The 27,738-nt window shown below is 43.3% G+C and overlaps 3 protein-coding genes across 6 annotated transcripts in view; all 3 read right to left on the reverse strand.

Moving 5' to 3' along the window:
- Positions 1-1,122: 1,122 nt before the first annotated feature.
- On the reverse strand, positions 1,123-6,672 carry zgc:77486 (uncharacterized protein LOC405808 homolog). Of its 2 annotated transcripts, none has more exons than XM_048252788.1 (6): positions 6,566-6,672; positions 4,723-4,934; positions 4,272-4,377; positions 3,976-4,097; positions 3,080-3,187; positions 1,123-1,756 (listed from the first exon to the last, which is right to left on the reverse strand). In XM_048252788.1, exons 2-6 carry the CDS (start codon positions 4,880-4,882, stop codon positions 1,608-1,610), a joined length of 645 nt encoding a protein of 214 aa, XP_048108745.1. In that variant the 5' UTR covers positions 4,883-4,934; positions 6,566-6,672; the 3' UTR covers positions 1,123-1,607. The 2 variants fall into 2 exon arrangements, with proteins under 2 accessions (XP_048108745.1, XP_048108744.1); XM_048252787.1 differs by having other exon boundaries at positions 3,976-4,100.
- Positions 6,673-7,668: 996 nt separating this feature from the next.
- On the reverse strand, positions 7,669-17,701 carry plin3 (perilipin 3). 3 transcript variants are annotated; one of them, XM_048253612.1, is made up of 8 exons: positions 17,618-17,701; positions 15,053-15,143; positions 14,551-14,746; positions 12,603-12,685; positions 11,797-12,001; positions 9,312-9,727; positions 8,888-9,106; positions 7,669-8,295 (listed from the first exon to the last, which is right to left on the reverse strand). In XM_048253612.1, exons 2-8 carry the CDS (start codon positions 15,128-15,130, stop codon positions 8,149-8,151), a joined length of 1,344 nt encoding a protein of 447 aa, XP_048109569.1. In that variant the 5' UTR covers positions 15,131-15,143; positions 17,618-17,701; the 3' UTR covers positions 7,669-8,148. The 3 variants fall into 3 exon arrangements, with proteins under 3 accessions (XP_048109569.1, XP_048109571.1, XP_048109570.1); XM_048253614.1 differs by lacking the exon at positions 17,618-17,701 and adding an exon at positions 16,417-16,435; XM_048253613.1 differs by lacking the exon at positions 17,618-17,701 and adding an exon at positions 15,333-15,369.
- A 5,085-nt stretch (positions 17,702-22,786) lies between these two features.
- rgl1 (ral guanine nucleotide dissociation stimulator-like 1) overlaps positions 22,787-27,738 on the reverse strand; it is a 15,196-nt gene continuing 10,244 nt past the window's right edge. Inside the window, 12 exon segments of the mRNA XM_048253052.1 lie at positions 22,787-22,980; positions 23,339-23,453; positions 23,921-24,030; positions 24,033-24,171; positions 24,377-24,557; positions 24,879-24,968; positions 25,369-25,490; positions 26,053-26,085; positions 26,444-26,530; positions 26,669-26,758; positions 27,000-27,084; positions 27,531-27,634. Of these exon segments, the coding sequence (XP_048109009.1) occupies positions 22,793-22,980; positions 23,339-23,453; positions 23,921-24,030; positions 24,033-24,171; positions 24,377-24,557; positions 24,879-24,968; positions 25,369-25,490; positions 26,053-26,085; positions 26,444-26,530; positions 26,669-26,758; positions 27,000-27,084; positions 27,531-27,634 (1,344 nt within the window). The 3' untranslated portion in view covers positions 22,787-22,792.

Raw genomic sequence — 27,738 nt, forward strand, 5'->3', positions numbered from 1 at the left:
AGAATCGAAGCAGAATCACACTTAAAACGAATTGTGAGTCGGTTATCATTCATTGGTCTGCTGGTGAAAATCAAACATGAAAGATTAAAGATGCTGTAGTTGTCCCTTAGTTCCATGCTTCTGCAGGTAGCGCTTTAACAGGAGCAGCGCAATGCATCTGCTGCAGGCTACATATCCACTGCCACAAGTAACACACAGCCCGCTAGCTCCTCCGTACTTGTTAGATCAGGTTTTGACTGAATGCTTCAATTTCCGCACTTTTATACTGCTGTTGTGCTCAAGAGACTGAAACATTGTATTCCTTTGTGCTTTGATCTGGGATCTAGTGTCTACTTCTGTCCAGGCTCCTTATATTTGTTGAAAATATTAACAGGTCCTTCTACTCATAATCACATAATAGAATTTGTATGTATATGTGTATGTATATATATATATATATATATATATATATATATATATATATATATATATATATAAACACATACACATATATATGTATGTATATTTCTTCAAATGGTTACATAATCAGATGGAAATGGTTGAATATAATTGAAAGACTAAGAACAAATCTCTTCTTTTTTTCCTGACACATGCTGCCAATCCTCCAGCCAACCAGCCAAATGATAATAAAAAAATAAATAGAATGCAATCACACAATTCAAGCTAACTACAATATATTAATATAGATCTTCTGAAGTCATACGCTCATTAAAACAGAAAGGTAGGGGAAGAGCAAAAATAACCTGAACTCACTCACTCATTTATGTCAAGGCTCTCTCTCTCTCTCTCTCTCTCTCTCTGCGCTCTCACAACAACCCTCCCCTCCCTCCCTCCCTCCAATAACTGTCCATGCCCCCCAAATTAGTATGATGTATGATAAGTCAATATATCAAAGACAAACAGTTTTTGTAAATGCAAAGGCTGGGGATATCCGACATGGTAATGAATAATTCACTAAATAAACGAAAAAAGAAAGCAAAAAAAAAGGAGAGATGGGGAGGGAGTTGATGTGACAGTTGCTGGATATAGGCTTCTTGTTTAAGAGTTCTTGCGAGTGCAAACACCGTGGTAAAGCCTGGCTCTATCTTAGCAAGCTCCGGCTGGCCTGTCACAACGCCCCAGCACGTATGCTTGACCCAAACCCAACTCCCGAGTCTCTGTCCATGCGTGGATCCCAGTCTCTTACATCTACTGTCGAGGGATAACATGAAAATCAACTGGCATCCCAGAATAAAAAAAAAGGGGGAAAAAAAGGAAAAAAAGGGTAAAATCTAAATGTCTTCCCTCCCCGAAGCAGACTACTGTCCACCAAACCCGACTGTGCTCCCCCTGACTCTCAAGCAAACACACACACACACACACACACACTCATACACACACAAAATGTTCAGTCACTCACGCCTTCACTCCAGGAGAGAAAGGGAGAGAGCGGTGAGGGGAAGGGCTGGACCTGGGCTGTAACACTGCAAAGCCCACCCACCTTATATCCTACCATGAATAAATGAAGCCATTTTATCAGGTATTATCTGTGCCGCCATTGCTCCAAACTTGCAGGTCAAACGTTTCGTTTGTTTTCATTTCGATCTTTTCGCTACGTCTCTCAGTCCTCATAACTTTTGGATCTTCTCGGCCACCACGATGGGGTTCTCCTTGCGGATGCGGGCGGCCGCGGCACCTCGGTAGTCGTAGGGACAGTCGTGTTTGTCAGAGTAGCGGTGGATGGCGCAGAACAGGTTGCCACAGCGACAGTCAAAGCCTGTACGAAGAGGTAGTGTCAAATATTCAACTTAAAAAAAAAATAAATAACAAAAAAATAACAACAAAATTGAACTCAATTTCTTTAATCAGACCCCCCTTATACCCAGACCCCCCTTATACCCAGACCCCCCTTATACCCTTATACCCAGACCCCCCTTATACCCAGACCACCCTTATACCCAGACCCCCCTTATACCCAGACCACCCTTATACCCAGACCCCCCTTATACCCAGACCCCCCTTATACCCTTATACCCAGACCCCCCTTATACCCAGACCCCCCTTATACCCAGACCCCCCTTATACTCCAGACCACCCTTATACTCCAGACCACCCTTATACCCAGACCCCCCTTATACCCAGACCACCCTTATACTCCAGACCACCCTTATACTCCAGACCACCCTTATACCCAGACCCCCCTTATACCCAGACCACCCTTATACCCAGACCACCCTTATACTCCAGAATAACAATTGTGCTCACTAACAATTGTGCTCACAGTCAGATAGGAAGCAGAGTGGCCCTCGTTTCTCCCTGTTCTTCAAACGTAGTGTGAATTTTAACAGTAAGCGCTGCCTCACTGGCTGCCTTTGAGGAGGGACCGCGTGGCGTGGTGTGCCGTGGCGTGGCGGCAGACAGGTGCGAGTCGGCAACGTGGCGCGAAATGCACCACTGGCCTGCAGTATGCTGCCTAACATCAGCAGCCTTTTGAGGGGAAGGGATAGCCACTCACCAGTCCACTCACTCACAAAGGGAGAGAAGCAAGACCGGGGGACACGCGCAGGTGCTAGCTGCTCTGCGGCAAGGAAGTGTTTCCATTCAGCCGGCCAGAACGTTAAAACAGTAGTGAAGTGATAAGCGGGCACTGCTGAGGATGAGGCTGCTGACTTATTATTATTCATTGGCTTCTGTTTCCTTAGCTTAAGGACTCCATGCTATTTTTGCAAAGGCCTCGATAAAAGCCCTTGTGGACTGATTCTCAAATAGATGAGCTAGCCAAGGTCCTGCGCTGCCAGAATAGCTTACATTTTTACAAACATTTACATATTACTTCAAGTTTTCCTACTTCTGCCTTTAATCGGATATCAAAAGGAAATCTCTTGAGCACAGGTGTTTCTCCCACAAAATGATCTGTAAAGGATCCAAGACTAACTGAGAGGACAAAGGCTGTTTAGGGAACTATGCATATTTGCTCACCACAGAAGAATCCAGCAGCAACTACTGCCAAGGGCAAAATTAAAAGCTTACCAGTGCAGCTTTGGGAAGATCCTATGAACGCTTTGAAGTGGGTCATAAATAAAGACGCACACCATCTCACCTGTGAGACCAACTTTTTTCCGGCAGGTAAAGCAGCGGTTCTTCTTCTTGTTTTTGTCAGGTGTCTGTTCCCCATCAGACGAAGCCTGCGCTGCTTCTCCAACGGGTCCTTTGAAAAAACAAGTCAGAAACCGTCACCGACAGACAGACTCTCTATGACAACACTTGCACTGCTCAACATATAGCCAAACAATGACTTTCTATGGAAGACATATTCCATTTATAAACCACTAAGCACTTGCATTAAATTGAGTGCACCTGAATAAAATTCCAAATAATAAAATCTGGAGTAACAAGAACACAACCAGTATTATATATATCGAATCTGAATAACACTGAACTCAGTTCAACGTCATTTAGCATATATTTGCTTCCTACATAGCAGCAGCATCATCAGAGAGCTCTCCTATAGACCCTTTCAACAATAAAAACAAAAACAATGCTTGAACGTTCTATTTGGTTCCCAATCTACTTCCTCTGCATTAAGATAACATATGGAATGTTAAAACGGAAGCCTTCTGGGGCCAACTATGATGCTGATAATGGAACTCTCTTGAAAGGGTCTATAATATCAGTGAAGAATGCAGGTGTATCCAGAACTGGAAGATGGGGCTGTGCAGGTGGTTAGCATATTGAAAACAGCACATGACAGCCAGAGTGCTCACCTTTGACCTTCCCTCCAGTATAATCAATAACTTTTTGATTCTTGTTTGCAACAAGAAAACTGGTTGAGAACTAAGACTGCAGATCCCTCGTTGCATGATTGACCTTTTTAAGGATCCGCAACTGTTCTGGGTAACAACAAGGAATTCAGAGTACAGAGTCCATCTGCTACTCACTGACCTTTGAGGTGGATGCAGAAAGATAAACATGAAGAGGAGGAGTGCAGGATCTAACCTGACGATTTAGATGAGCCCTCATCCTCTTCCTCTTCCACGTCGGCTCGGTCCGAATCAGTGGCAGCAGTGTCCTGGGAGATGCTCATGGCGGTCATCTGTTGGGTTACTGGGCTGGGCGAACTACTGCCATAGAGAGATGAAGATTATTCAGCTACGACAAACAAGAGAGTGTAACAAAATATTTCTTCAGTGGTTTTTTGTTACTATGTGTAAGACATATTTGTGGAGTAGTGTTATGTGGTGTCTTATTTCGGTTGTCAGCTAGTTCAGGGATGACAAGTGTAATCTTCCTACCTAGATGTCCTTTCTTCAGGCTGAGCTGGCCCTTCTGTGGCAGGTGCTGGAATGTTCTCCACAGACACACCTGAAGTTCCCGGAGACCCCACCGGAGACGTAGCGGCTTGTCAGAAGTACAAAAGAGCTACGTTGAATTTCACCAACAAGTACAACGACACGTGTCACACCATCTAACAGTACAATCAAAGCTTGTATAAAGTAAATTATAATAAAGTAAAATAAAAGTAGGATGGATTAACATAGAGATTCCAGAGTTTCCAAAATCAACATGTGTGTCGGGACTTGTTTTGGATGAACAAACAAACGAAAAAAAAATAAATTAAAACAAAACACTCTCTTGCTGACTAATGCCAGGACTGGCAGCCAGGGGGGCTACCCTCTTCTCCAGCCCCTTTTAGCAGGCACTCCCACCACCCCCTCTGGGTTCTTCTCCCTCCCATCGTCCTACCTTTTTCACCTGGAGGGCTGGATCGCCCCCCTCCCTGTTGCCTCTGCAGGTGTTCCTTGTAGCAGACCGAGCACATGCCGTTGGTGCGAGGATTACCATAGAAACCACAGCCCATAGTGCAAAGCATTGGCACCTGCGTCTGATTGGTCTCCTGAGCCATGCTCGCTCTCTCTCTCACACAAAAGGGGTAAGGGGGATGGGAGAGGACAGTCCTGAAAGGGGGTTGAAGAGTTAGAAAAACTAAGCACCCACTAACTTACAGATGTTGACAATTGTACAGTTTGCTAAAAGAGCTTGGAGATCGGCATTGGAGCATGAGAGCAGTTCTAAATACAATGGCAAGAGCTAATATATGAAATGCAAAGAAATGTTTGGGGGTGATTATGACATGCCACCACAACTGGTTCAGGTGAAGCTAGTCCAGTTTCTCTGTCCACAAACAGATTTGCCAGGACATGTAACAGCTATCAGGACATGAAGTGGAACCAGAGACTGATAGAGGAGCTACAAAGATGATAACCTTGTTAAAAAAAAAATGGAAACACGATCACACTGAACACAGACCAAAAAATCCTTGAGATTTTAATAGTTTAACAACCCTCTGTTCACACAGGAAAAGGTATGCCCTGTCCTCGACAAAGTGTTTTTGTCCAGCTTGACATTTATGTCTGAATTTGAAATAATACAAACTATTTTTACTTTTCTTGCTGACGTATAACTGGGATTTGATAAACAAAACTAACAAGAAAGATAACCTGGGAAGGAAATTGCCCTAACGTTTTCAACGGGAAATGTCACTTTGCTTGATGACAAGGATATTTGCCAGAAAACAAAAATATCGCATAACGACACCTATTGTTCAAACGCTGGAAAAACGTTAGGTGGTCAAATTGTTCCCGTTCCCAAGCTACCGACAATAGGTTCCCCAATCTGGCAGACAGATAGTCACACAGGCAAACACTCACAAGTCCATCTCACCTACTTAACGTTTGCTACCTTGCCATGTCTACCTAGTGTGCATGGAATGATCCAAAGCCGAGGACGCAAATAGCAAACAAGCAAGTTAACGAATTCCTTGGTTGTTAAAATGGTATATCTCAATCTATAAGTCAACAAACAAAAGGACCTGAATTGCTATCCACCATCGTATAACGTTAACTAACGTTAGGTCAGTCCGTTGGTTTGATTAGCAAGGAAGGGCTTAACCAGGATCGAGATGGTTAGACATTCAACACTAACGTTACCAGGCCAAACAAACTTTCATAACGTTACAGTTACCAGTGTGGTAACTGTAAGTATTATGTTCCTATATGGTTGCCAAAATGTTTGGTATCAACACTAACCTTTCTGGGACAACTGGCTAACCAACATTAGCAAACTAGCATTGCTAACTAAAGCTGAAGCTGATTGGGGAACAGCTAGCTACACAAACCCCCCAGGTTTGTCCGCAATTCGGAAAAACATTTTGTCTTTGACTCGAATATTATCTGACCGAAGTAGAGAAACAAATGTGACAGCAACACTTAACCGTCAAGTACATTACATACAATATCCATACTGATCAAACTGAATCGAAATTCGGCATATACTATAGACAATCATAGGTTGAATTAGTTTTCTTTGAAGTCGCTACCCTAGCGAAATTTGACTATCGCTGGCTGTCTAACTAGCTGGCTAGCGAGGTTAGCTATCGTTAGCTGTTGTTGATAAAGAATTAGCCAGCTGGCTAGGTCGGTCGCTAACCAGGCAAGTGATGGCACGCAGACAGACGGGAATCTATCGCAGATTGTATCAGCACGCCCATATCAAACTTTCCCTGCTTTATATTTTCAATCAACATTACCTGTAATACGAAGTAATCGACGACCTTGATTCTTAGAAATACACTGGTAGCTAATCAGCTCCGTCTGTGCGCGCGGCCTTCTCCCCCCACGGCTACCTCCCGTCATTCCGAACAACGACCGTGACGTCACTCTAAAGCAACAATTCATTTTATCATACAAGTGAAGTCGTATTATCAAAATATAATCTGTAAAAAAACAACATTGGGTGATAATGTCACAATTGCAAGTTCTACCCCAACTCAGATACAATGAGTGTTAGAGCGTGTAATGTGGAGAATAGCATTTTTCAGCACATCACATCACAGTAAAAATAACAATGCACATTTGAGATCAGTAAACATTCTGGAATGGACACGCGTTTTCTCAATGCAGAACACACCACCTAGACTGGGGACACCCAGTTCGTATGGGTATTCCTATCCCAGGCCACACAGTACAGACCACCATAAAGAAAGGGGCTGGAAGTCCAGTTGGGACCGGTAAAGTGTCGATGTCACACAGTGAACTCAAATCCAGTAATAATAATAATAATAATAAAATAAACTATGTAGTTTTAAATTCACATCTTCTTCATGATAAAACATAGTTCAATTAATAACCGTTATCATTGCAGTCAGTGAAAGTGGCGACATGCAAAACCTTTCTTGAATTTCCCCTTGGGGATCAATAAAGTATCTATCTATCTATCTCTAACCCAAGGTCACCCATTGGATTATGGTATGTACGCCTTTGGTAGGCTACAACTTCAGCAGATATGGTATATGGTATAAAGGATCTGTCAAATTAACTTTCAGTTAATCGTACTCTGGGCGCAAAGAAGACTATCCTCACATTTTTCCCTTTGCAACTGTCAAAGAAATCCCATGAACACGGGAAGGCCTAGGGAAGCCTATACTGTACATCAGATGGCCTAAAGATTAGGCCCCTCTGCATAGCATTCAGAGATTTGCATGCAGTAATTTCAACACTAACCTTGATCTAGCCTAGTTTGGCTATTTAAAGCTACTTTATTGGCAAAACACAACACAATGTAAATGAACTATAACAAAAATTTCAGTCCAGTGCTGGTCGTAGAGTAAACATGATTCAAAACATCTCAGAATTATAGAATAATTCTTTATTAATACATGTACAACAACCTCTTATTATTTTTAAATACCAGTATGCAATCAAAATGTAATCACTCCTTGACTTTGTCAAGTAAAGCAAAATGCTTTGGGGAAAATTTGTAAACTGTGATACAGTAGGCCTATCTTGAAAGTATTTTTAACAGGATGCTTACATTGTCTAATGGATCACACCAGACAATATTTAAATTCAATTTTAGTGACATACTGTCAGCCCAACATTATATTAGAATTAATTATTTTTTCTTAGAATACTTTATGAATGTATTCTTTATTAATACAGGCACAGACACTTCTTGAATTAACCTACTTAATGTAAACACACTATTTAATAGTGATCCAACAGCACAGTTATCAATGCTGTTACTCTTGGCACTTGGAGAGTATGTAGGCACTTGGAGTATAGGCACTTGGAGAGTATAGTTTAGTTGTTTGCCATCTCTGAGGCTCAGTCTTCAGGCCTGACTTGGGGGAGCTGGCTGAGCTGTGGCCTCTGCCTTCCCTGGTTTCTCAGTGTTCTGGGGTGCGAAGGGCCCCACCAGCCAGTTCAGAGGGGTGTTGTGGAGCAGATACTCCACCACTCCATCCAAAGACTGTCGCACCTGAAGCAAAAGGAAGAATACTAGTTATTGAAGCTAAGGGGATTTAGTGCTCAGGCTAAAACCATTATACCTGTCCTAAGCAATCCCTGTATCTGACTAGGGCAGTGTAAACCCGTGTAAAAATGAGAATCCTTTACTATAATAGACATTTTCCCGACATGGTCAGCATAAACCTATAAAAAATACGATACATAGCTGAAATACATGACAGCTAATGGCACATGTATAGCAATGGCTGAGCTGCTGTCAGCCCATGGGCCAAGTGGAAACTATGCACAGAGAATCGCAGGCTCAGTCCCTGCCTCAGTCATTGCAAGCGCCTCTTGATTAATCACCCACTATGTGGATACTGTTTTTAGAATTGATTTAGATTAAGTGTTATTTAGTATAATTTGTATTTTAGTATATTCTTTATCTTCTACTGTCCTTATTGCTTAGTTGTGTTTTTTATATTATATACTTTTAATTACTTTTTCTGATGTTAGTGAATGTGTGTGTGATGTCTGTATGCTACTGAGACCTTGAATTTCCCCTGGGGATCAATAAAGTATCTATCTATCTATCTATCTATCTATCTATCTAGTCCGGGCACCTGTGTTATCTGGTTGCGTGTCTGCTGTAGGAGTTGTGGCGTGAGGGTGCTGGCGTTGCCCAGGGAGCGCTGGAGCTCCTCTGCGGTGTGGCGAGCGTTGAGCAACTGCTCCTGCACGGTGCTGGGGAGACCCTGTGCACTGGACACCACCGTGGAGCAGGCCGTTCGCAGCTGCCCCGTCAGGTCACGCGCCATGGATAGGGTCCAGCTCTCTAACTGCTACAGGAGCACACACATGCACATACACATTTTGAGTTCAGGAATTGAATAGAAGAGAAAAATGTTGTTTGCTTGGGTGAAAATACGAGCACTCAAAGAGGAAGATATTTCTCTTAGGGGAAACAATGTTGGTGAACAAGGTAAATAAAGGGGCCAATTATTGAGATGATTTCTAACATATTGGAAATAATGGAGCACATGGTACCATTCCCTGGTTGCTGGTCCCATCCACTTCCATGCTCTGCTCCCCCTGCGTCCCTTCACCCTCTCCTCCCTGTAGCTGACCCTGCTGCTGTTGCCTTTGCTGCCACTCTTTCCAGCGCTGCATCAACTGTTCAGGAGCGCCCCCTAGCTGTTGGTTGGCGGTGACCAGAGTGGTGCGGGCATTCTCCAAGAGGTCCAGCGTGCTGCTGATCTGCGTCACGGCCGCGTGGGTGGCATCGCGGGCGTTTCGGGCACGCCCCAGCGACTGCTCCAACGCACGCTCACGCACCTTGGCAGAGAGTTTGCCCAGGCGGACGAAATAGCTGGGACTGGAGTCGGAACTGGAACCAGAACCTGCTGGACTGGAGCTCACCATGGCTGCTGCTTCTTCACTTGGGACGGGTTCAGACAGTGCAGCTGGTGAGAGGCATTAAAAAACAAAACGAATGATTAGGGGTGTACAAAGAGGTGGAAATATGGAGGCCATGTGTGCACAGAAACACAAGGCATGGTGAGTAGTATACAGGTATATTTCTGAGATTTATACTATTGAGGCTGAGAAGCCAACTATTTCTAATCACAACCCTACGGCTTTATTTACAAACCCTCAAACTGCACAATGTATCTATGAAACAAATAACCAAAGTAAATTATGTAGGACTTTCGATATTTCATCCATATTAGTAAAACAGTGTTCATAATCATTGTGTTGCTGAAGTTAATTAACATGTGTACATTATAGGTTCAGATTGGTAGCCTGGAAATCCAGATCCTGGAAATCTAGAGAGATTAAGGGTCTGGCAATGACTAATGTAATGGCCCAACTCGAGGGGCGGCACCAAGCATGCATTTGAAAATCTCACTGCACGCAATTGGTTAACATTATGACCAATGTTTACTTACTGATTCCGGACAGCGCTATCATCATTTGTTTAGCTTGCCTCTGGCCCGCCTAGTGTTGCACGGTGTATCGATACTGAAAAGGTATCACGATGCCTTCACGCAAAAAACGATACGATTTCCGACGTTTTTAGAATCAATACCGACCGTCCTCGGCCTTGTGGATAAAACACAAGGTAAAGTGAAATCTGCAACTATTTCGGATACATCACGAATAGTAAAGATCAGGTACACAGAGGCCCGTTTGTGAAATATGTTTCAAAGTCATTTAAAAGCAGTAGGCTACGCATGGAACTTGGCTAAACACCTCGCATACATATCCCAACATTTTTGTTTAAAGAACGACAGGTTAACGAATATGCTATAGAAAACACGACTACATGGTTAGTGGCAAGTTCTTCTCTTCTGTCTTAGTCTAGCCTAAGTGAAACGAGTATGGTTCTCTGGCATAAAGCGAACCTTCCTTCATCAATGAATTTTGACGAGACATAACGAGCTGTAATCATAGGGTGCTAACGTGATGAAAGCGCAATGTTCACGCCAGAATAACATTACCAACTTGTAAACAATCTATTTCATGCTCGGTCAGTACTACTGGTAATATTTGTCATGGCATGTAGACTGCAATTTGTTCAATAAGTATTGCCCAGATGTAGGATAGGCTACCCGAAATGCGCTAATTAAAGCCCACAGCATCAAAGCGTGTTGAGTCCTAATAATAATAGAGGGTTATTGTTACGTGGTAGCAAATCATATTATCAAAGAAATAGACGTAGGCTAATGTAGGAATGCACACAGACATATTGCAACAGGTAATGGTGTAGGCCTATCTGGCCTAAGACCTGAGTGGTTGGAGCGTCGTACTCTGAAGCAAAGAAGACTATCCTCACATTTTTCCCTTTGCAACTGTCAAAGAAATCCCATGAACACGGGAAGGCCTAGGGAAGCCTATACTGTACATCAGATGGCCTAAAGATTAGGCCCCTCTGCATAGCATTCAGAGATTTGCATGCAGTAATTTCAACACTAACCTTGATCTAGCCTAGTTTGGCTATTTAAAGCTACTTTATTGGCAAAACACAACACAATGTAAATGAATTATAACAAAAAATAAAGGACTTAATCACAAAGTAGGCCTACTATTTTACTGACTATAAAAATAATAATTATGTAGGAAGTTTAGAACCCAGAATTGACCTGCACACTACAAAAGTGCACCGAATTCAACACAAATTACTCAATACACTTGGAGGAGGTATGAGTCCTTTCTTTTCCAGATATCAGGATTTCGCCGTAGTATCGTTTCAGTATCGAGCATCGTGATATTTATGGCAGGTATCGTATCGAAGTCATAATTTTGGTATCGTGACAACACTAGGCCCGCCTATATCAGACACAGAATGTGATTGGTGCACCTCGCTACAAGAGAATAAGTAATGAGCATCATTACTCATTACCATCATTACTCATTGCCAGAGTGACTCACTCAGCAAATTCAAATTGTGCTCCTGCGAGAACTCTGGATTTCCAGGGTATCAGATTTTGTGCAGTAGCTGAAAGAGTTTGTTGAGTTGGTCAGTGCTCACCCAGTTCTTTCTCGCTCATTGGCAGGTAGTGGTCCACCCAGCTCTCGGAATGACTCAGGGCCATGTTGACCCCACTGCTGACCATCTGGCTCACTGTGTTTATGCGCTCATTCACAGCTGCACGGGTCATCTCCACTCCCCCCATGACTGCCCCAATCATGGCATCTTTGGCTCCAGTGACAGAACTGTACATGTCTGACACAACCTTAAAGGAACACAATGGAAGAGTTGATATGAATGCCCCTTGGTGTCAATATTCAACGCCATTCAACGCCATTTAGCGCCCATATACCCAGTTAGTCATAAACTGACTAAAAGGGTCACGATCCTACCCGATCAACAACGTTAGCCTACATAGTGTGATATCAAACGTTCCAGACGCGCATTGGAAATGACTTAATTCTTTGTATTTTCAGCCAATGTAGAATCAGAATGAGTTTGAAGACGTTACTTTATGGTAAAAGAAGTGAATTATGTTCCTTTAAAGACAAAAAGAAAAAAATCAGACTGATGTGCCAAAAACAATCTCTGATGACATAGTGCTGTAGCGCTATTTGATCAGTACAACCAACCACACACATACACACACACACACACACACACACACATACACAAATGCATCAATGTGTCAAAGTGTACACACAGCAAATGCTGGTAGTAGGGACTCGATGCTACTTAACTTGCTGCACAGAGGAAGGAGATAAAGGTGTATCTATTTACTTCATGAGGCAAATATTGAACTTAGGGTTCCTACTCTAAGTCAAATTTAAAATTCCATGAGCCGTGAGAACGCTGTGAACTCCTACCTTATCTGCAGGCTGCTGTAATATGGGCAGCTTCTGCTCCACCTTATCCAGACCCAACATGGCATATTCATTCACAGCAGTAACTGAAATAGAAAAGCCATTGTAGCATTTACTATGGAGGGAGAGAGCTAAGCAAAAAGGGGGAGAATTTTTGTTTTCAGTCCACAGTTTGTTTGGATTTATTAATACTTAATTATGTGCCAGATATTTTGGAAGCATTTCAGAACGGCAGTGTAAGCACAGGAAATAACTGGATAATGAGATCCCCATGCTCTATGTGCCAACAATAAAGTGAAAGCATGTGATCAAGGAAATGCTTAAGACCTTTCCCATTTTGGCTAATTAGGAGGCAGAAAGGCCTAAATCCTCTTTTTGCTATGCTGAAAACCCTGCAGGCACTCTGTGAAATAACTGGCCAAGAAAACATTGTGACATGGAAAACAATAGCTTGACCTTTGAGAATAACCTTATGCTATTTAGTTGCTATGCTATCTATTTATGCTAATAATGCTATTTAGTTTGATTTAATTACAGTGCATTTCACACAATTAACAATCATAATGTTTTGCAGCTTTCACAGAATGATGCAAGGCTCAATATCCCAGGCCCCCCACCCACCATAGCCCAGCCAAAAGAAAACCTTTGATCAGAGTAAAAATGGGGATGCCAAACACCTAATGCCTACTGGTAATCCGGAAGAGATGGTAAAAACAGGTAGCCTGGCTGGCCATCCTATATCATTGAAATGTATAGACCCTTTCAACAATAAAAACAAAAACAATGCTTGAACGTTCTATTTGGTTCCCAATCTACTTCCTCTGCATTAAGATAACATATGGAATGTTAAAACGGAAGCCTTGTGGGGGCAACTATGATGCTGATAATGGAACTCTCGTGAAAGGGTCTATTTCAAACAGTTATCCTATCTAATAACATTTTCCCTAGCCTGGCGGGCCATCATATATCATTGAAATGTATAGTCTGGAATCGAACCATTCACCTCGCTTAATCCAAGGGGCGGGCAGAGAAATGTCTTTTAAACTGCCTAGGCATGCAATAGGCCAGCGCTATGACCATATCCGTATCCGGTCGGCAAAACGGCAAATACATCCTTCTTCGAAAGGAATGACTTAAGTGCATTGTGTTGCTCAACTTTCAAAGAAAAGCACAAGTCCAACTCAAAGTTGGCGCTTAACGCCGATTCAAACAAAGCTCTTAGTTAAGCCATAGCCACCTTCCTTGTTGTTCACCGTCGCAGGACTGTCGTTATACTGTTAAGCCCGCCTTAAGACTCTCTAACAAAATAGAGCGCTGCCATTGGATGACGTACACGGCGTCAGCCAATAGAAATACCTATGGTTTGATACTAGACGTACAGGCTGAGCAAATTAATTTGCCGCCGCTAGGGTGCGTCTAGATTTCTAGGCTAAAAAACAGGGTCACTACTTCCCAAACAAGAGTATGCAACAATAGCTGCAATAATTAGTTGTCATCTATTAAACTCTCCAACTATTTTGACAACTGTCTGAATCCGACCTCCTAAATTGTACCATTTTCTTGTTTCTTTATCTCTCCGTGGCAGTGTGTTACATATTGTTGGGCCACGGATAAAACAGGACTTTTGAGACGGTCATCTTGGGCTTTGAGAGGCACTTATTCCCTACCATTTTATAGACCAAATAACTAATTGATTGATCAAAATCATAGTGTTTCTTGGTGTTTTATGTCCCCAACGTTGTCTTCAAGGCAACGCTGCCTGGAAGGCGCTATGGTTAGGCATGGGTTAAGGTTAGGTTTAGGATTAGGTGCCTTTAAGTTGACGGTGACAGCGCTGCCTGGAAGACGACGTTGGGGCCATAAAACACCATCGAGCGATCGTAGTTGACAGATTAATTGATGGTGAAAATAATCTTTAGTCTAACCCCAGTGCAAGGTGCTGTGGACTTACTCTGAGGCTCCAGGCGGTCCAGTATGGGCTTGGAGCCAGTGGAAGCGGCCGCTGCTAGGGTGCACACCCCACTTTCGGCCACATCCATCACCCCCTTCAGCAGGGGCACATTCTCTTTAGTGGTGCTGTAGGCACTCGACAGCATCTGATAGGTCGAGCTTAACAGAGGCAGGTTACCCACACGAGACACCAGGCTCTGAGAGACACAGAGAGAGAGAAAAACAGACACACACACAGACACACACACACACACACACACACACACACCATATTTTATACTGCTGATATAACATCATCATTAAAATGTCTGATTGTCTTGACTAATGGATAACTTGGGCATTAACTTGTTACTTGTTTTACAAGTAATCCACAGCAAATAGAGAATGTGTTACATTACAGTTAACCATGTATACATTCAATGCTCCATTGCAGCTAAGCTGACAATCCAGTTTTCAAATAAATGCACGAGATGTTGAATCCATGGGATGACTGATCACCTCACCTGTGGATCTTGAGCTGGCTGTGAATCTTGAGCTTGCTGTGCATTTGGCTGGGGCTCAGTTTCTTTGTTGTCTGCCATTTTGTCTTGATTTCTATAAGGTGAAACAGAAACATACATATATATATATATTTATTTCAATTCAACAACCACAAAAGAAAGCCCCAACCACCGGGCCGTAGCCTATGACATGAGTTTAAAAAAAATGCATGCAAACTAAATTAAATATATGCAGTTGTTTGATTGCACGCATGTTTGCATTTTGCAAGGTCTATTTTCTTACGTCTGTCTGTCCCGCCTTCAACACTTTTACATATTGCCTTCAGCACTGCGCAGCCTCAGGTCAGCTCACTTCACCTTCTTAGCGAACAGTAGTGTCACACGAAGTTAGCTAAACTGCTAGAATGAGCAACAAAAAACAAGCATCTTTAGCAGGTCATTGGCCAGAGTGTTTGAGTTGCGAGAGCCGCTGCAGAGATTTCTTACAGAAAAAAAAAGTCACCGTTAGCTGCACATTTTAGTGATGAGGACTGGGTGTCAAAACTCGCTTACCTGTGTGACATATTCGGGTTGCTTAATGACCTCAACCTGTCACTCCAGGGTAGAATGACGACTGTCTTTAAACTGGCAGATAAAGTCGCTGTATTTAAAGCCAAGCTTGATTTGTGGGGACGACGAGTGGACCGGGGTGTATTTGATATGTTCCAAACAGTAGTGGGGGTTTTGGGAGAGACTGAGGCAGGGCCCTTTCTCTTGCAGCTGGTGCGCGATCACCTTGTTGCGCTTTCAAATGAGTTTGAGCGTTACTTCCCATCCTCCAAAGATCCACGGCAAACCAATGAGTGGGTCCGCAACCCATTTGTCAATATTGAATAGTCCTAACTTGTCAGCGCAGGAGGAAGAGCAGTTGATCGAAATTGCAAATGACGGTGGTCTTAAGAGTGTGTATAAGGAAACCTCTCTGGCGGGTTCTTGGATCAAAACCAAAGCAGAATATCCCGAGATAGCCGTAAAAGCGCTGAAAACGCTACCATTTCCCATCACCTATTTATGCGAGGCCGGGTTTTCGGCAATGACTGAATGAGCAAATGACCAAATTGCGCAATCGACTGGACATTTCAAACACACTGAGGGTGTCACTCTTCCATCACCCCCAGATGGAACCTTCTTGTTGCAGGGAAACAAGCACAGGGCTCCCACTGATTATATTCGTAATGCACGTTTAATTCCCATGTTTTGTTCCCATATTTTGTTAAGCATGTTCACACTTATAGATGTAGCTTCAAGTTGTTCAATATTCATAGTTCATATTGTTCAGTTTTCACTTCTTCAAATTCACGTTTTTCACATGTTTAAGAGATCGTTACCTTCACTGTTCATCCATAACTGGAGCTAGTTCTTTTCAAGTAATGCGCATGCACAACACATATGGAACATTGAACATGGAACATGGAACCCCCCCGCCGGTCTGTGAAAAAAAAATAGGAAACAAACCGGTCCATGGTACATAAAAGATTGGGACCCGCCCTGGCATAGAGGATCAAGTGTGGGTAACTAGACAGAAATCAAACTGAAGACATGCCACTGTGTATGTGATCTTACAAAGTTCATTTTTCATAATCTATTAATTATGACTATACGATTGAGAAACATGACTCGCCTCATAATGGATACACGAGAGACCATGCCTGTTGGCCTTTGGTCGAAGTATGTGAGTTGTCTAAGATAATGGTAAAGGTAAAAAGATAACAGATTTCAACAGAGATTGAACAGCCCTCTCATGTTAGTGACAGGAAAATAGGCCAATAACATGCTGACTATATCCTCTTTAGGACCACTTAGCTGTGGCAAGAGCTGCCCTCTACAGCCAAACTGAAGAACTTTTAGCAAAACCTCTATACCTGATGAGACACTCTTTACTACCACTTATGCCCATTGTATCTCCGGGCCTCACATATAGAGACATAGAGCAACTAAACAAAGTGTGTCAAAGGCCAACATCTTCCCCCTAACTATCTACTCACACAATGGATTGTAGCCTATTAAAAGCGAGTGAAACAGTTTGTGAAGCAACAGAACGTGACCTGACACAATGGGTGTGTTGCCAGAATTGTGTTTCAATATAGCCCCTACCCTGTTAAAAAAGATTTCCTCTGGAATAACGTGAATCAGCTCACATTGCACATGACCCAGACACTAGCCTCGCTATGAGGCTTGATGTTAGCCTACTCCATCAAGTTTAACGTTAAGTCAATTTAGCGGTCAAAGGTAGGAAAGCGTTTTAAGTTAAACTATAGCCTACAAATAGCCGAGTTCAAGTCCACGAACATTCATTCTTAACTTATTATCTCTGTGAGTGAGAGTCAAGATTGAACAACTTTCGACGTAGGCTAGGCCCTATTGCTTCAAAATCTTTCGCAATCTCATTTCAAGAAATAGGGCAAATTCCATCGAAACTAGATCATCTGAGCGTAATTATAGGCTACAACAATATCTTATAGATGTAATATTGTAACCCACAAAAAAAGAACAATTGATCATGTTGATCGGAAAACTGAGTGCACTGACCTGCGCGTCCGTGCGGGAAACTGTCAAGTCGCTGTCCTCTGTTGACCTGTCAGAGGCTACAATCTTCAAATGGCTGGACGCAAGCGGGCAGAGGCGGAGAAAGGAAAAGGCAACCCAACCAATCATCAAGTCTAACGAGTTATTGTAGGCGATCACGTGGCTGCCCGTGGAATTCTTTATTTTCTGTAGTAGGCCTATGGCCTATTACTGTTCTACAAGCCCTGTACTTTACATCATTAGCCTACTTTGGTGGTTGAAATTGATTCCTTTTATCTACCCTATCCAATCTACCTATCCTAAACACAGGTTGTCTGCCCCCAGGACTGGAATAGGCTACATTTCAGGAAAATGTATAAGCTGAGAATAGCCTATGATGAGAAGGGTGAGTTTCATCTTTTAGGATGCTGCTGGTTTTCTTGAGTGTTGACCATGGAGTTGGTTGACCATGATGGTGAGGTTTTCAACACAGGTCCGGATGTAACAGAGATATTACAGTTTTTACAGTTGCTAAAACACTAAACCCCATTCTCTGAATCAAATTCCCAAATGCCTGGACACGTTTATTGAATTAATCTCTTTTTTTGGCAAAACCATAGACTAATTTCACCTATAGGTGCATTTTACCAAACTCATTAACCTTTTTATATTGTTTACCAAACAAGGCGGAAGGTTAACACAATTGAAGCACAGTTGTCCCCAATGGAACACTACGACTAAAAATTGACACTTGTGTCTAATGATGTGACAACCATGTGACAGCCAGCTCAGAGTGTAAACAGGTGGCTGAACAGTACAGGTTCAACAATGGACAGAAGCTATCAGTGAGGCATTCACAGTACATTGTAGGCTGTAGCCCACTGCAATGTACTTCTTTTCCGGCATAGGCTACAGTTTTTCACAATTGCTAAATCACATTTTTTGAAACCACTCTTTTCTCAAAACTGTATAAACACAAATGGCCATTTTCAATACTTTATGTTTACTGGATTTACAGTAAATGTTGAATCCACTGAGTTATGAAATCTTTTTGATTTGTTTTGTTTTTTAGATGCCAAATGAATACTGTATTGTAAACAATAAACATCTCTCCTGGAGCTATATGAGATGCCCTGAACACTGTGTTTTCCATTGTTTGATGTAGTGTCTAATGACTGCTCAGTAATGTTTAGCATTCTGACTGCTTTGTGAGATGATCTGAAGACAGGGTTTGGTTCTGAGGTACAACTGTTTTGAGGCGATTGTTCAGTTTTGCAGAGGTTGGCAAAGGTTTTGAGAATGAAGTTTGAGATTTGGGATTTGTGTTTATAGTTTTGAGAAAAGGGTGGCAGGTTTCAAGAAATGTGTTTTAGCAATTGTGAAACACTGTAGTAGTAGGCCTATAGCCTAAGTCTTTACATCTTAATCGAGGAACAAGAAAACTAGCCTACAATGTTGCTATGTAGGCCTATAGCTATTGTAACCTCAAGAGGGCAGTCTTTGTTTACTAATGGCCTTGCATCTATATACTGACCAAAAATAGTATGCAACAAATTCGTTTTTCTGAAAGTTGGTCAAATCCAAATTGATACATCCTTGACCTTTACATTCAGTTCAGAGCAACAGCTTTGGTGGACATTCCTGCTGTCAGCATGCCCATTGCCCACTTGTGGCATCAGTGGTATTGTGTTCTGTGATAAAACTACACATTTTATTGTGAACAGTCCAAGGCACATCTGTGAAATAATTGTGCCTTTTACTCAACATCTTTTGATATGTCACACCTGTCAGATAGATGGATCATCTTGGCAAATGAGAAGTGCCCACTAATATGGATAAGGACAAATTTGTATCAGGGATGCAAACAGGTAAGAGGTTCAGGGACCCAGGTTTGGGTTCAGGATTTTTCTCAAACCCACTCTCCATCTCTCTCCCTCACTAATTTTCTGTCATCTCTTCACTATCCTGTAAAATAAAGTCAGGCGTTATGGTGACTGACAGAGGAAGATGATTGGCACTGCTTTGTACACAACCAGTGACACAAACGTCATAGGTGAACTATTTGCATCTAACATGGTGCCCACAAGCATTAAGCCATATTAGTTCTCCCTGTGCACAAACCATTTTTAGCAAGATGGAGCTCCATGGTGGAATCCGTGGAAAAACTGGCTAGGCTGTGACAGTGGTATTCAGCTTAATGAGCAAGTGACACTAGAGTACCGTATGTCTTTTTGAATCTGATTACTGTATGCCCAGTAATTTTTGAAGAATAAAGGACTTCATACTAAATAATGATTGTAACAATTTCATTGCATAAAATAAAGTTATTCTTATAATCTTGATTGTCATTATTTTTTAAATATTCAGAATGTCATTTCGGGTAAAACATTGAATTTCACTTTTGGCTCAATAATTTTGACCATGTGTATACAACATTTCATAGAAATTTTGTGTGTAGAGTAAATGTTTTACTGTAATTAATGAAAAGTATTATTAAAATAATATTTTTTTTTCTTCAGAATACTTCATATGAATCACACTAAGCATAATGAATAAGGTCACAAAAAAGCTATAGTTGTATAATTCCATGTTCTAATGTCTGATAGTTTTATTTTAATTTCTTTGCTTCTACTATGAAATATAGCTACTACAAAGGGAAGAAAGACAAGTACACCACAAAAGTAATGATAATAATAATAATTTATTCATTGACATTTGTAGATAGAGAATTCTTTGGCAGTGAAGAAAAGACTCAAAATAGAGAATTGAGGAAAATCCACAAGTGCTGCATTGAATCAAATACATGACAATGACCCAGTAAAGTCTCTCCTCGTCCCTCCAGAGCAGCCCAGTAAAGCCTTACTGCTTCCAGTAAGGGCCGGCGAGAGAGGCAGACATAGCTGATATGCGTCTAAAAGGGTCACTGTCAGCATCTCTAGGCTACTCGAGTTAGCATGAAAGCATCAGGTAGGCTAGCATCTGTGTGAATATGGCACAGTCAACAAGAGCAGCAGCAGCAGCAGCAGCAGAGGCGCTGGAGGCAACATAAACAAACATGGCAGAATTAGTGTCAGTCTTGAGTTCTTGAAGGGCTCCAAGTGTTACTAGGGGTGGGGGGGTACTATAATACGCTGGAGGTGAATAGCATTGGATTAGAGTGTGTGCACTGGGAGTCAGTGACACTGAGAAATGACTGACCTCTATGAGAGAAACAGAACACTGTGTGTGTATGTTTGGAGGGGGTTGGTTGAACAAGTGATTTAGTGTTATGACAAGGGGTTGTGTGCACCATGAGACTAGATTTCATTGAATTAAGGGACTCCATTGAGTGGTAAGGGGGAGGTGTGTGTGTGTGGCAAAGAAAACTCTTCACGAAAATGTGTTTGAATAAGCACACACTGAATAACACTACCGTCTGCTTCCGGTCACGTTTCACAGCATACTCTCATTACTTATTTTGACACGGCTTCGGTTGACCGAAAAGAGACCAATTAAAAACATCCCATCTTTCTCCTCGCACTCTCTTAAGAATTATAATTCTTTCTCTGCGTGTTACAAAATGACATAAAAAAAAAAAAAAAAAAAAGAATATATAATACAATACAATTTCTTTCATTCTGTGAGAACAAGTGGAGGACCAGGAGCGATTGCAGGGAATACCCACAGAACTCTTTTTGTCTTTCTGGCAAGTGCAACTCTGATACAGATGGTTAACCCCGACAGGTGTCTTGTTCCAGGCTACCAGTTATAAATGTATCTCACCAACAACTGGTGTGACTGCTACAACCTTCATAGGAGAACATAATACTGGACAAACACCCAAAAAATGGTGAAATAGAGAGAGAAAAAATTAAAGAATATACATTAAAGAATGGGACTTGTTATAACCAAGTAGGAACCAATCAGAACGCAATCTCCACTGCATTCGTCAAACAGCTCGCAGGAAACACGAGAGGCACGGGTCCGCGCTTGACCACACGGTGCACAAACAGAGCGGACGGCAAGCAACATGGCATCATCATCATCATCATCACAGGGCTCCTCCTGCTCCCCTTCCTAATATGAGAGGGACACGAGAGAGAGTTCACCCACTCATCTGCACCATCGCTCAGGGCAACAGATCTCAGAACAGTCTTTTTCTGAAGCATTTCCTCCTCCATCACAGTCATCGCTCAGGGCAACCGATCTCAGAACAGTCTTTTTCTGAAGCATTTCCTCCTCCATCACAGTCATCGCTCAAGGCAACAGATGTGAGTTCGGTCTCTTTAGAAGCATCCTGTTCTCCTCCGTCTTCATCGCTCAAGGCACGGCTGAGCTCAGTCTCTTCTGAAATGTCTCCTGCTTGAGCTCATCATCATCATCATCATCATCACTGTTTAAGGCAACAGATGTGAAATTAGTCTCCTTCTCCATCTTCGCCCAAGGCATTGGATCTGAGATCTATCTCTGCGGTCCATCCTCCTCTGCTTGTGCTCCATGTTTGTGGCAGACTTGTGGGGCTCACAGAAGAGGGAGAAAAAGAGAGAGAGAGAGGGGGGGAGGAACGAGGGAAGTGTCTCTTTTTCATTAAAAAGCAGTAGAATACTGACGGTAAGCAGGAGGCTTCTCCTGCACGTGTGCAAAACCAATAACAGCCCACCGTGGGCAGGAGGATGTGACCGGAGAGGTGAGCAGAAGGAGTCATCATCACCCTTCCCCTGCCCATTCCCCACTATGTGAGCTTCAACGCAGTCCCACATGGCCGACCTCCGCTTGGGGTCACTCATAAACTCCTCCGCAGCTCACCTAACCAGATTGCAGCTAGCCAGAACCAAGAACGTACCGGACCCTGGTCTGGGGCCGTATCCATCCAGGTGCCAGTGACTAACTGGGCATCCTCCAGTCCACGTGGGCGAGTTCCAGGGCTAAGGCGGCTATGGAAGGCACAGGCTAATACAGGGCAGGAGGTGAGGCTGGGGGCCAGAGCAGAGAGTGAGGCAGGCTTGTGCAGGCAGATATACTTAAAGGGGGATAAGAGTAAAAACATCACCATCTCGATCACACCTTCAAGAGTTCACATCCACGGCTGTGTCTGCCACCCTTCGTCTCAAGCTTATGTAGTTAAAACGGTCCAAACTCCCACCCACTCCTCAAACACCACCCTTGGGTCCATCGTCAGCTCTGTCCTCTGACCTCCCGTGACAGCCCGTTGGGGGGATGTCACAAGGTGACCTTGCTGAGGCGGAGCGAGAGGCTGCTGCGCTGTTGTGCGCGGGGGAGCGTGGAGCTGCAGCGACTGCGGAGTTGAACCGCCCGCCCCGCTGAGCCGCGCAGCCGGAGCAGGAAGTCGAAGTTGACTGAGGTGTTCATGGCGTAAAACACGTTGGCGTTGTCAGGGATCACCAGCTCTGGAGAGAGAAAGAGGAGGAGGAGAAGGGAGGGAGAGAAAGAGAAAGAGAGAGAAAGACGGTGAATTCATGTTTTGAGAAAAAAAATTGGCAACACAATAAAACAACAGAAAAAATATGATCAAGCACAGATGGGATGTGTCTTATATCGTTAAGAGGGACTGTTTATGTTGCAGTGATTGAAGTATTTTAAAGCTGGTGCAATATTATACGACAAGAAAGGGTAATGGAGAATTAATGAGAGTAAGAAAGAAAGAAAGAAAGAAAGAAAGAAAGAAAGGAGAAAGGAAGGGGAAAAAGAAAGAAAGGGATCTAAATTGACAGGCAAAAGAGATGACTGGGTACGTAAGCTACTCACCTCTCTCTTCCGAGATGACCTGCACCAGTTCATAGTCATCAGCCTGTTCCTCCTCCAGGTTGTGCTTGGCCATCGCTCTAGAGATGACCGCTGGGGTCTTATCCTGACTGGTCAGCTGGAAAGAGAGAATGTCCAAAATCAATTGCTGACATTCAGCAATCATTCACTTACATTCAGCTTCCATGAGGACATTCTGAGAAGGCAGGAAATTGAGCATTTGCCTGAACTGTCTATAAGCTAAATAAATGCAAACATTTGATCTTATACCAGTACATTTATTAAAACACCAGTTTTAATGTCCACTCCCACACTACATTTTTGAGATATGTATTCCACAAAGTCCAATTTCCAGGTTGGCTCGATGGCTGTGTTATGCGAAACCCAAAAGCTCTACTTCTGGTAAGTGGACTTAGGTAAAGGGCACAATGTTGGATTCTACCCAGTACGGTTCTTAATGGCTTAAACCTCTAATCTTGCTCTGTGGCAGCTCTGTGGAGTTGCGGTCCACACACACACACTTGCGCGCGCGGGCACACACACACACACACACACACACACACGCACGCAAACACACACACTAACCATGATGCTCTTGTAGAGGTTTCCGTTGCCTTGCTCCAGGCTGACGCGGATGATGCAGGCGTCCTGGGCCTGGGTGTTGTAGGCGGGGGGCAGGGGGGAGGTGGGGGACAGGGGGTGAGGGAGGCCGAGCGCCGGTGAGTGCAGTGGGGCGCCGAGGGCTGCGTGGGGGACGCCAGGCTCAGGGGGTTGCTGGCCGAGGAGGAAGTCGTGTCCATGGAATGCAGTGAGGTACAGGAGGAGGATTCTGAAAGCTACGTCAAAACCACATAGGATAACAAATCAATACATACATTGTCCTATGCATACAGTATACACAGAAGTATGAAATTAGTATCAGTAACTAGTATATGGCTGGTGTGTGTGTGTGTGTGTGTGTGTGTGTGTGTGTGTGCTTCTGTGTATTATGTGCTTATGTTATGTATATGTGTAGGTGTATGCATGTGTATGTGTGTGTACCTTCTTTAGCTGGGTATCTGAGGAGTGTGTGGGAGTCATTCCCTCACTGTCTGAGGGGCTCGAGTCACTGGACGACACGCTCACTGAGTCCATGCTCTCCCCTGAGCTGCCAGTAGGGGGCGAGCGAGGCGTTTCCCTGACTGGGGAATTCGATGTGGTGGTGTCTGTTCCCAGGAATAGCCTTTCAAAGGAGGAGAACAAATTGGGTCAGATAAAGTTTTCAAAAACAAGCATGATGTAAATGTCTGCTATGAATCAACTCAAGACAAGTATCTCAACACCGGTTTTTAGATTTACAACGCCTCTCTCAAATTCCCCTTCATTATGGTGTTTTGAAAGTAAGGTTTTAATTAAAGACAACTTTTACAATCGAAATGGTACATGACTACTCACTGCAGATTGTACAGAGATGTAACAATAAGGCCAGTTGGCAGACGTCTCAACATGCCTCACCCTGCTATCAGTAATGTGCTTGCAACAACAGAAATAAATAAGTACTCACAGACTTAGCCTCTTCACCATACTCTTGCGAGGTTTGGGTGATGTTGGACTGCTGTCTCCAAGCCCTTCAATCTCACAGGACAGACCGTAGCTAAGAAGGAGATATCGTACATGAGGAATGGAATACACAAACTGACAAAGATCCATCAAAGGTAGAGTATGCAATTCATTTTGCAAAAAGTTGTTGACATTTCAGCTCAACAGCCAAACACATCAGACCCACCCCCCACCCCCCCGTGTCCCTGAAGCGCTCTGTTGATTGACCCAGACTACTCATGGCTCGATTCAAGCCACTATGTTTCAGATTTACAGAGCAATTTTTAAAAACAAATTTTAGCACAAACACTGAGCGGAAAGCTAAAGAATCAGAATTTGACAAAAAAAATATATGGCATAATTGCTGCGACTGCTGTTAAAATAATCAAAAACACATAGGCCCTACAGTATGAGGAGAGATGAGGGAGAGGAGATGACATCATGAACTGAAATACCTCTCTTCCTCAGTGAGCTGAGGCTGACTACTGAACCAGTGCAGAAACGTCCGGTTGGAATTCAGACAGTAACTGTTGCAGGCAGACTGAAGCAACTTTATCTGAGCAATCACTTCAAACTCCTACACAGACAGAGAGAGAGAGAGAGAGAGAGAGAGAGAGAGAGAGAGAGAGAGAGAGAGAGAGAAAAGAGAGATGAAAGAGAGAGAGAGAGAGAGAGAGAGAGAGAGATGAAAAAGAGAGATGAAAGAGAGAGAGAGAGAGAGAGAGAGAGAGAGAGAGAGAGAGAGAGAGAGAGGAGATGAAAGAGAGAGAGAGAGAGGAAAGAGAGAGAGAGAGAGAGAGAGAGAGAGAGAGAGAGAGATGAAAGAGAGAGAGAGAGATGAAAGAGAGAGAGAGAGAGAGAGAGAGAGAGAGAGAGAGAGAGAGAGAGAGAGATGAAAAGAGAGAGAGAGAGAGAGAGAGAGAGAGAGAGAGAGAGAGAGAGAGAGAGAGAGAGAGAGAGAGAGAGAGAGAGAGAGAGAGAGAGAGAGAGAGAGAGAGAGATATGGAGAGAGGAGAGATCGGTTTCAGTCACATCGATTTGCTCGCTTTTCAGACAGCACACAATGTGTTTTGGACAAGTCGAGACGGGGAGCAAATGGGTGCTCAGACTCAGAGGCGGCTCCAAAAATAGCAACTCACCCTGCGCCTCTTCTCGAAGTTGATCAGGCCGCCCTGCAAGAGACACAAAGATGGTCACTGTCAAGAGCTGATCTTTCACACTGTGCTGTGCTCTGGAAACACAAACACAGGCAGGAACACACAGAGGGGGAGAATCGGTCCACACTCCATTTCTCACATACTGTGGAAAGACCCCTTAACAAAACACTCTGTCCAGCTTGGTCTTGTTTTTAATATTATGTTGCTATTTTTCATCTTTCTTTTGTGATTACTTTTATCGTTACTGAATGGATGTCTATGTTCCTTTATCTACTCAGAGTAAAACACTTTGATTTATCAATAGGCCTTGCAGAGGAAGTCAAGACAGCAGGGTTGTTTGTTTATTGTTTGTTTATAAGGAGAGCGCTCTTACCTCAACAAAGTCCGGCAAAGCTGTGTCCAGCATGGTCAGGTCTGTGAGGAATGTCCCAAGGTACGGTATTGTCCCCTGCATGTCACCCTAAGCAACAGACAGTAAACATCAGAGGTTAGCTCATGCCAACGCACTGGAAGAAAAAAAAAAAAACCGACACATCCTTCCTCTTTCCCCTCTTCCTAAAATATCTACGCTCATCCTGCTCAGCTTCCACTCACTGACCATTTCCTTCTGCAGTTGCAAGCGCTTCTGAGAGCGTTTCTGATGCTCCTTCGCACAGCTGTCCAGGCTGGCAAACTTGGACGTGCCCTCCTGTAGGGAACAACAAGTTTTAGACATGAAGTCAACAAGTGTTTTAGACATGATGAGAGCTTGGGGAGAGAGAGAGGGGGGCATCCTGGGTAAAGGATGCTCCACCTCCAAGAAAAACATCGTGTTCAACAGCTACGACATGCATTTTTGAGTATAACAACTTCAAAACAACCGTTTTGATATGTCAACATGTCTATGCTGTGTTGCCCAGACATCCACTTATCAGCAACGACTTTCTTACCTTCATCAGGAGCTCCCGGCTGGTCAGGTAGTTGTTGTGATCGGAGAAGATTTCTGACAGCTCCTCAAATATCTGCATTCTGTCCCTAGAGGCCCCAGAAGAGGAGGAACATTAGCACACAAATACAGAGAGAGAGAGAGAGAGAGAGAGAAAAAAAGAAAGAGAAAGAAAGAGAGAGAGAGAGAGAAAAAAGAGAAAGAAAGAAAGAGAGAGAGAGAGAGAGAGAGAGAGAGAGAGAGAGAGAGAGAGAGAGAGAGAGAGAGAGAGAGAGAGAGAGAGAGAGAGAGAGAGAGAGAGAGAGAGAGAGAGAGAGAGAAAATATATTTTATGCCAAAAATGAAGCCTTGCCACAAATCAATACCAAGTGGTGTTTACTCTCCAGTGGATTATATTGATTGTTAGAGTTAATGAGCAGTCCATTCATTTAGCAGATCGGTCAGCTTTGACTGATAGCACAGGTCTTCACGGACAGAGAGAGTGAGATAGCAAGATAGAGAGTGGAGGGGAGGGCAGGTGGGGACAGATACGCACTTGTGCACACAGGCCCAGGTCCTCTTGAGTCTGTAGATGGGGTTGGACTGCAGGGCCGAGACGATGGCTCGAAGAGACGAGAAGTTCTTACGAATGCGACACTCCTGAAAGCAGAAGTGAAGAGGGAACAAGAGAAAGGGGGAGACATGGAATTTTAAAGAGGAAGCTGAGTCACGTTGATAAGAAACGAAACACAAACACTTGAGAT

Source organism: Alosa alosa, chromosome 9, assembly GCF_017589495.1.
Source record: "Alosa alosa isolate M-15738 ecotype Scorff River chromosome 9, AALO_Geno_1.1, whole genome shotgun sequence".
Classification (NCBI taxonomy): domain Eukaryota; kingdom Metazoa; phylum Chordata; class Actinopteri; order Clupeiformes; family Clupeidae; genus Alosa; species Alosa alosa.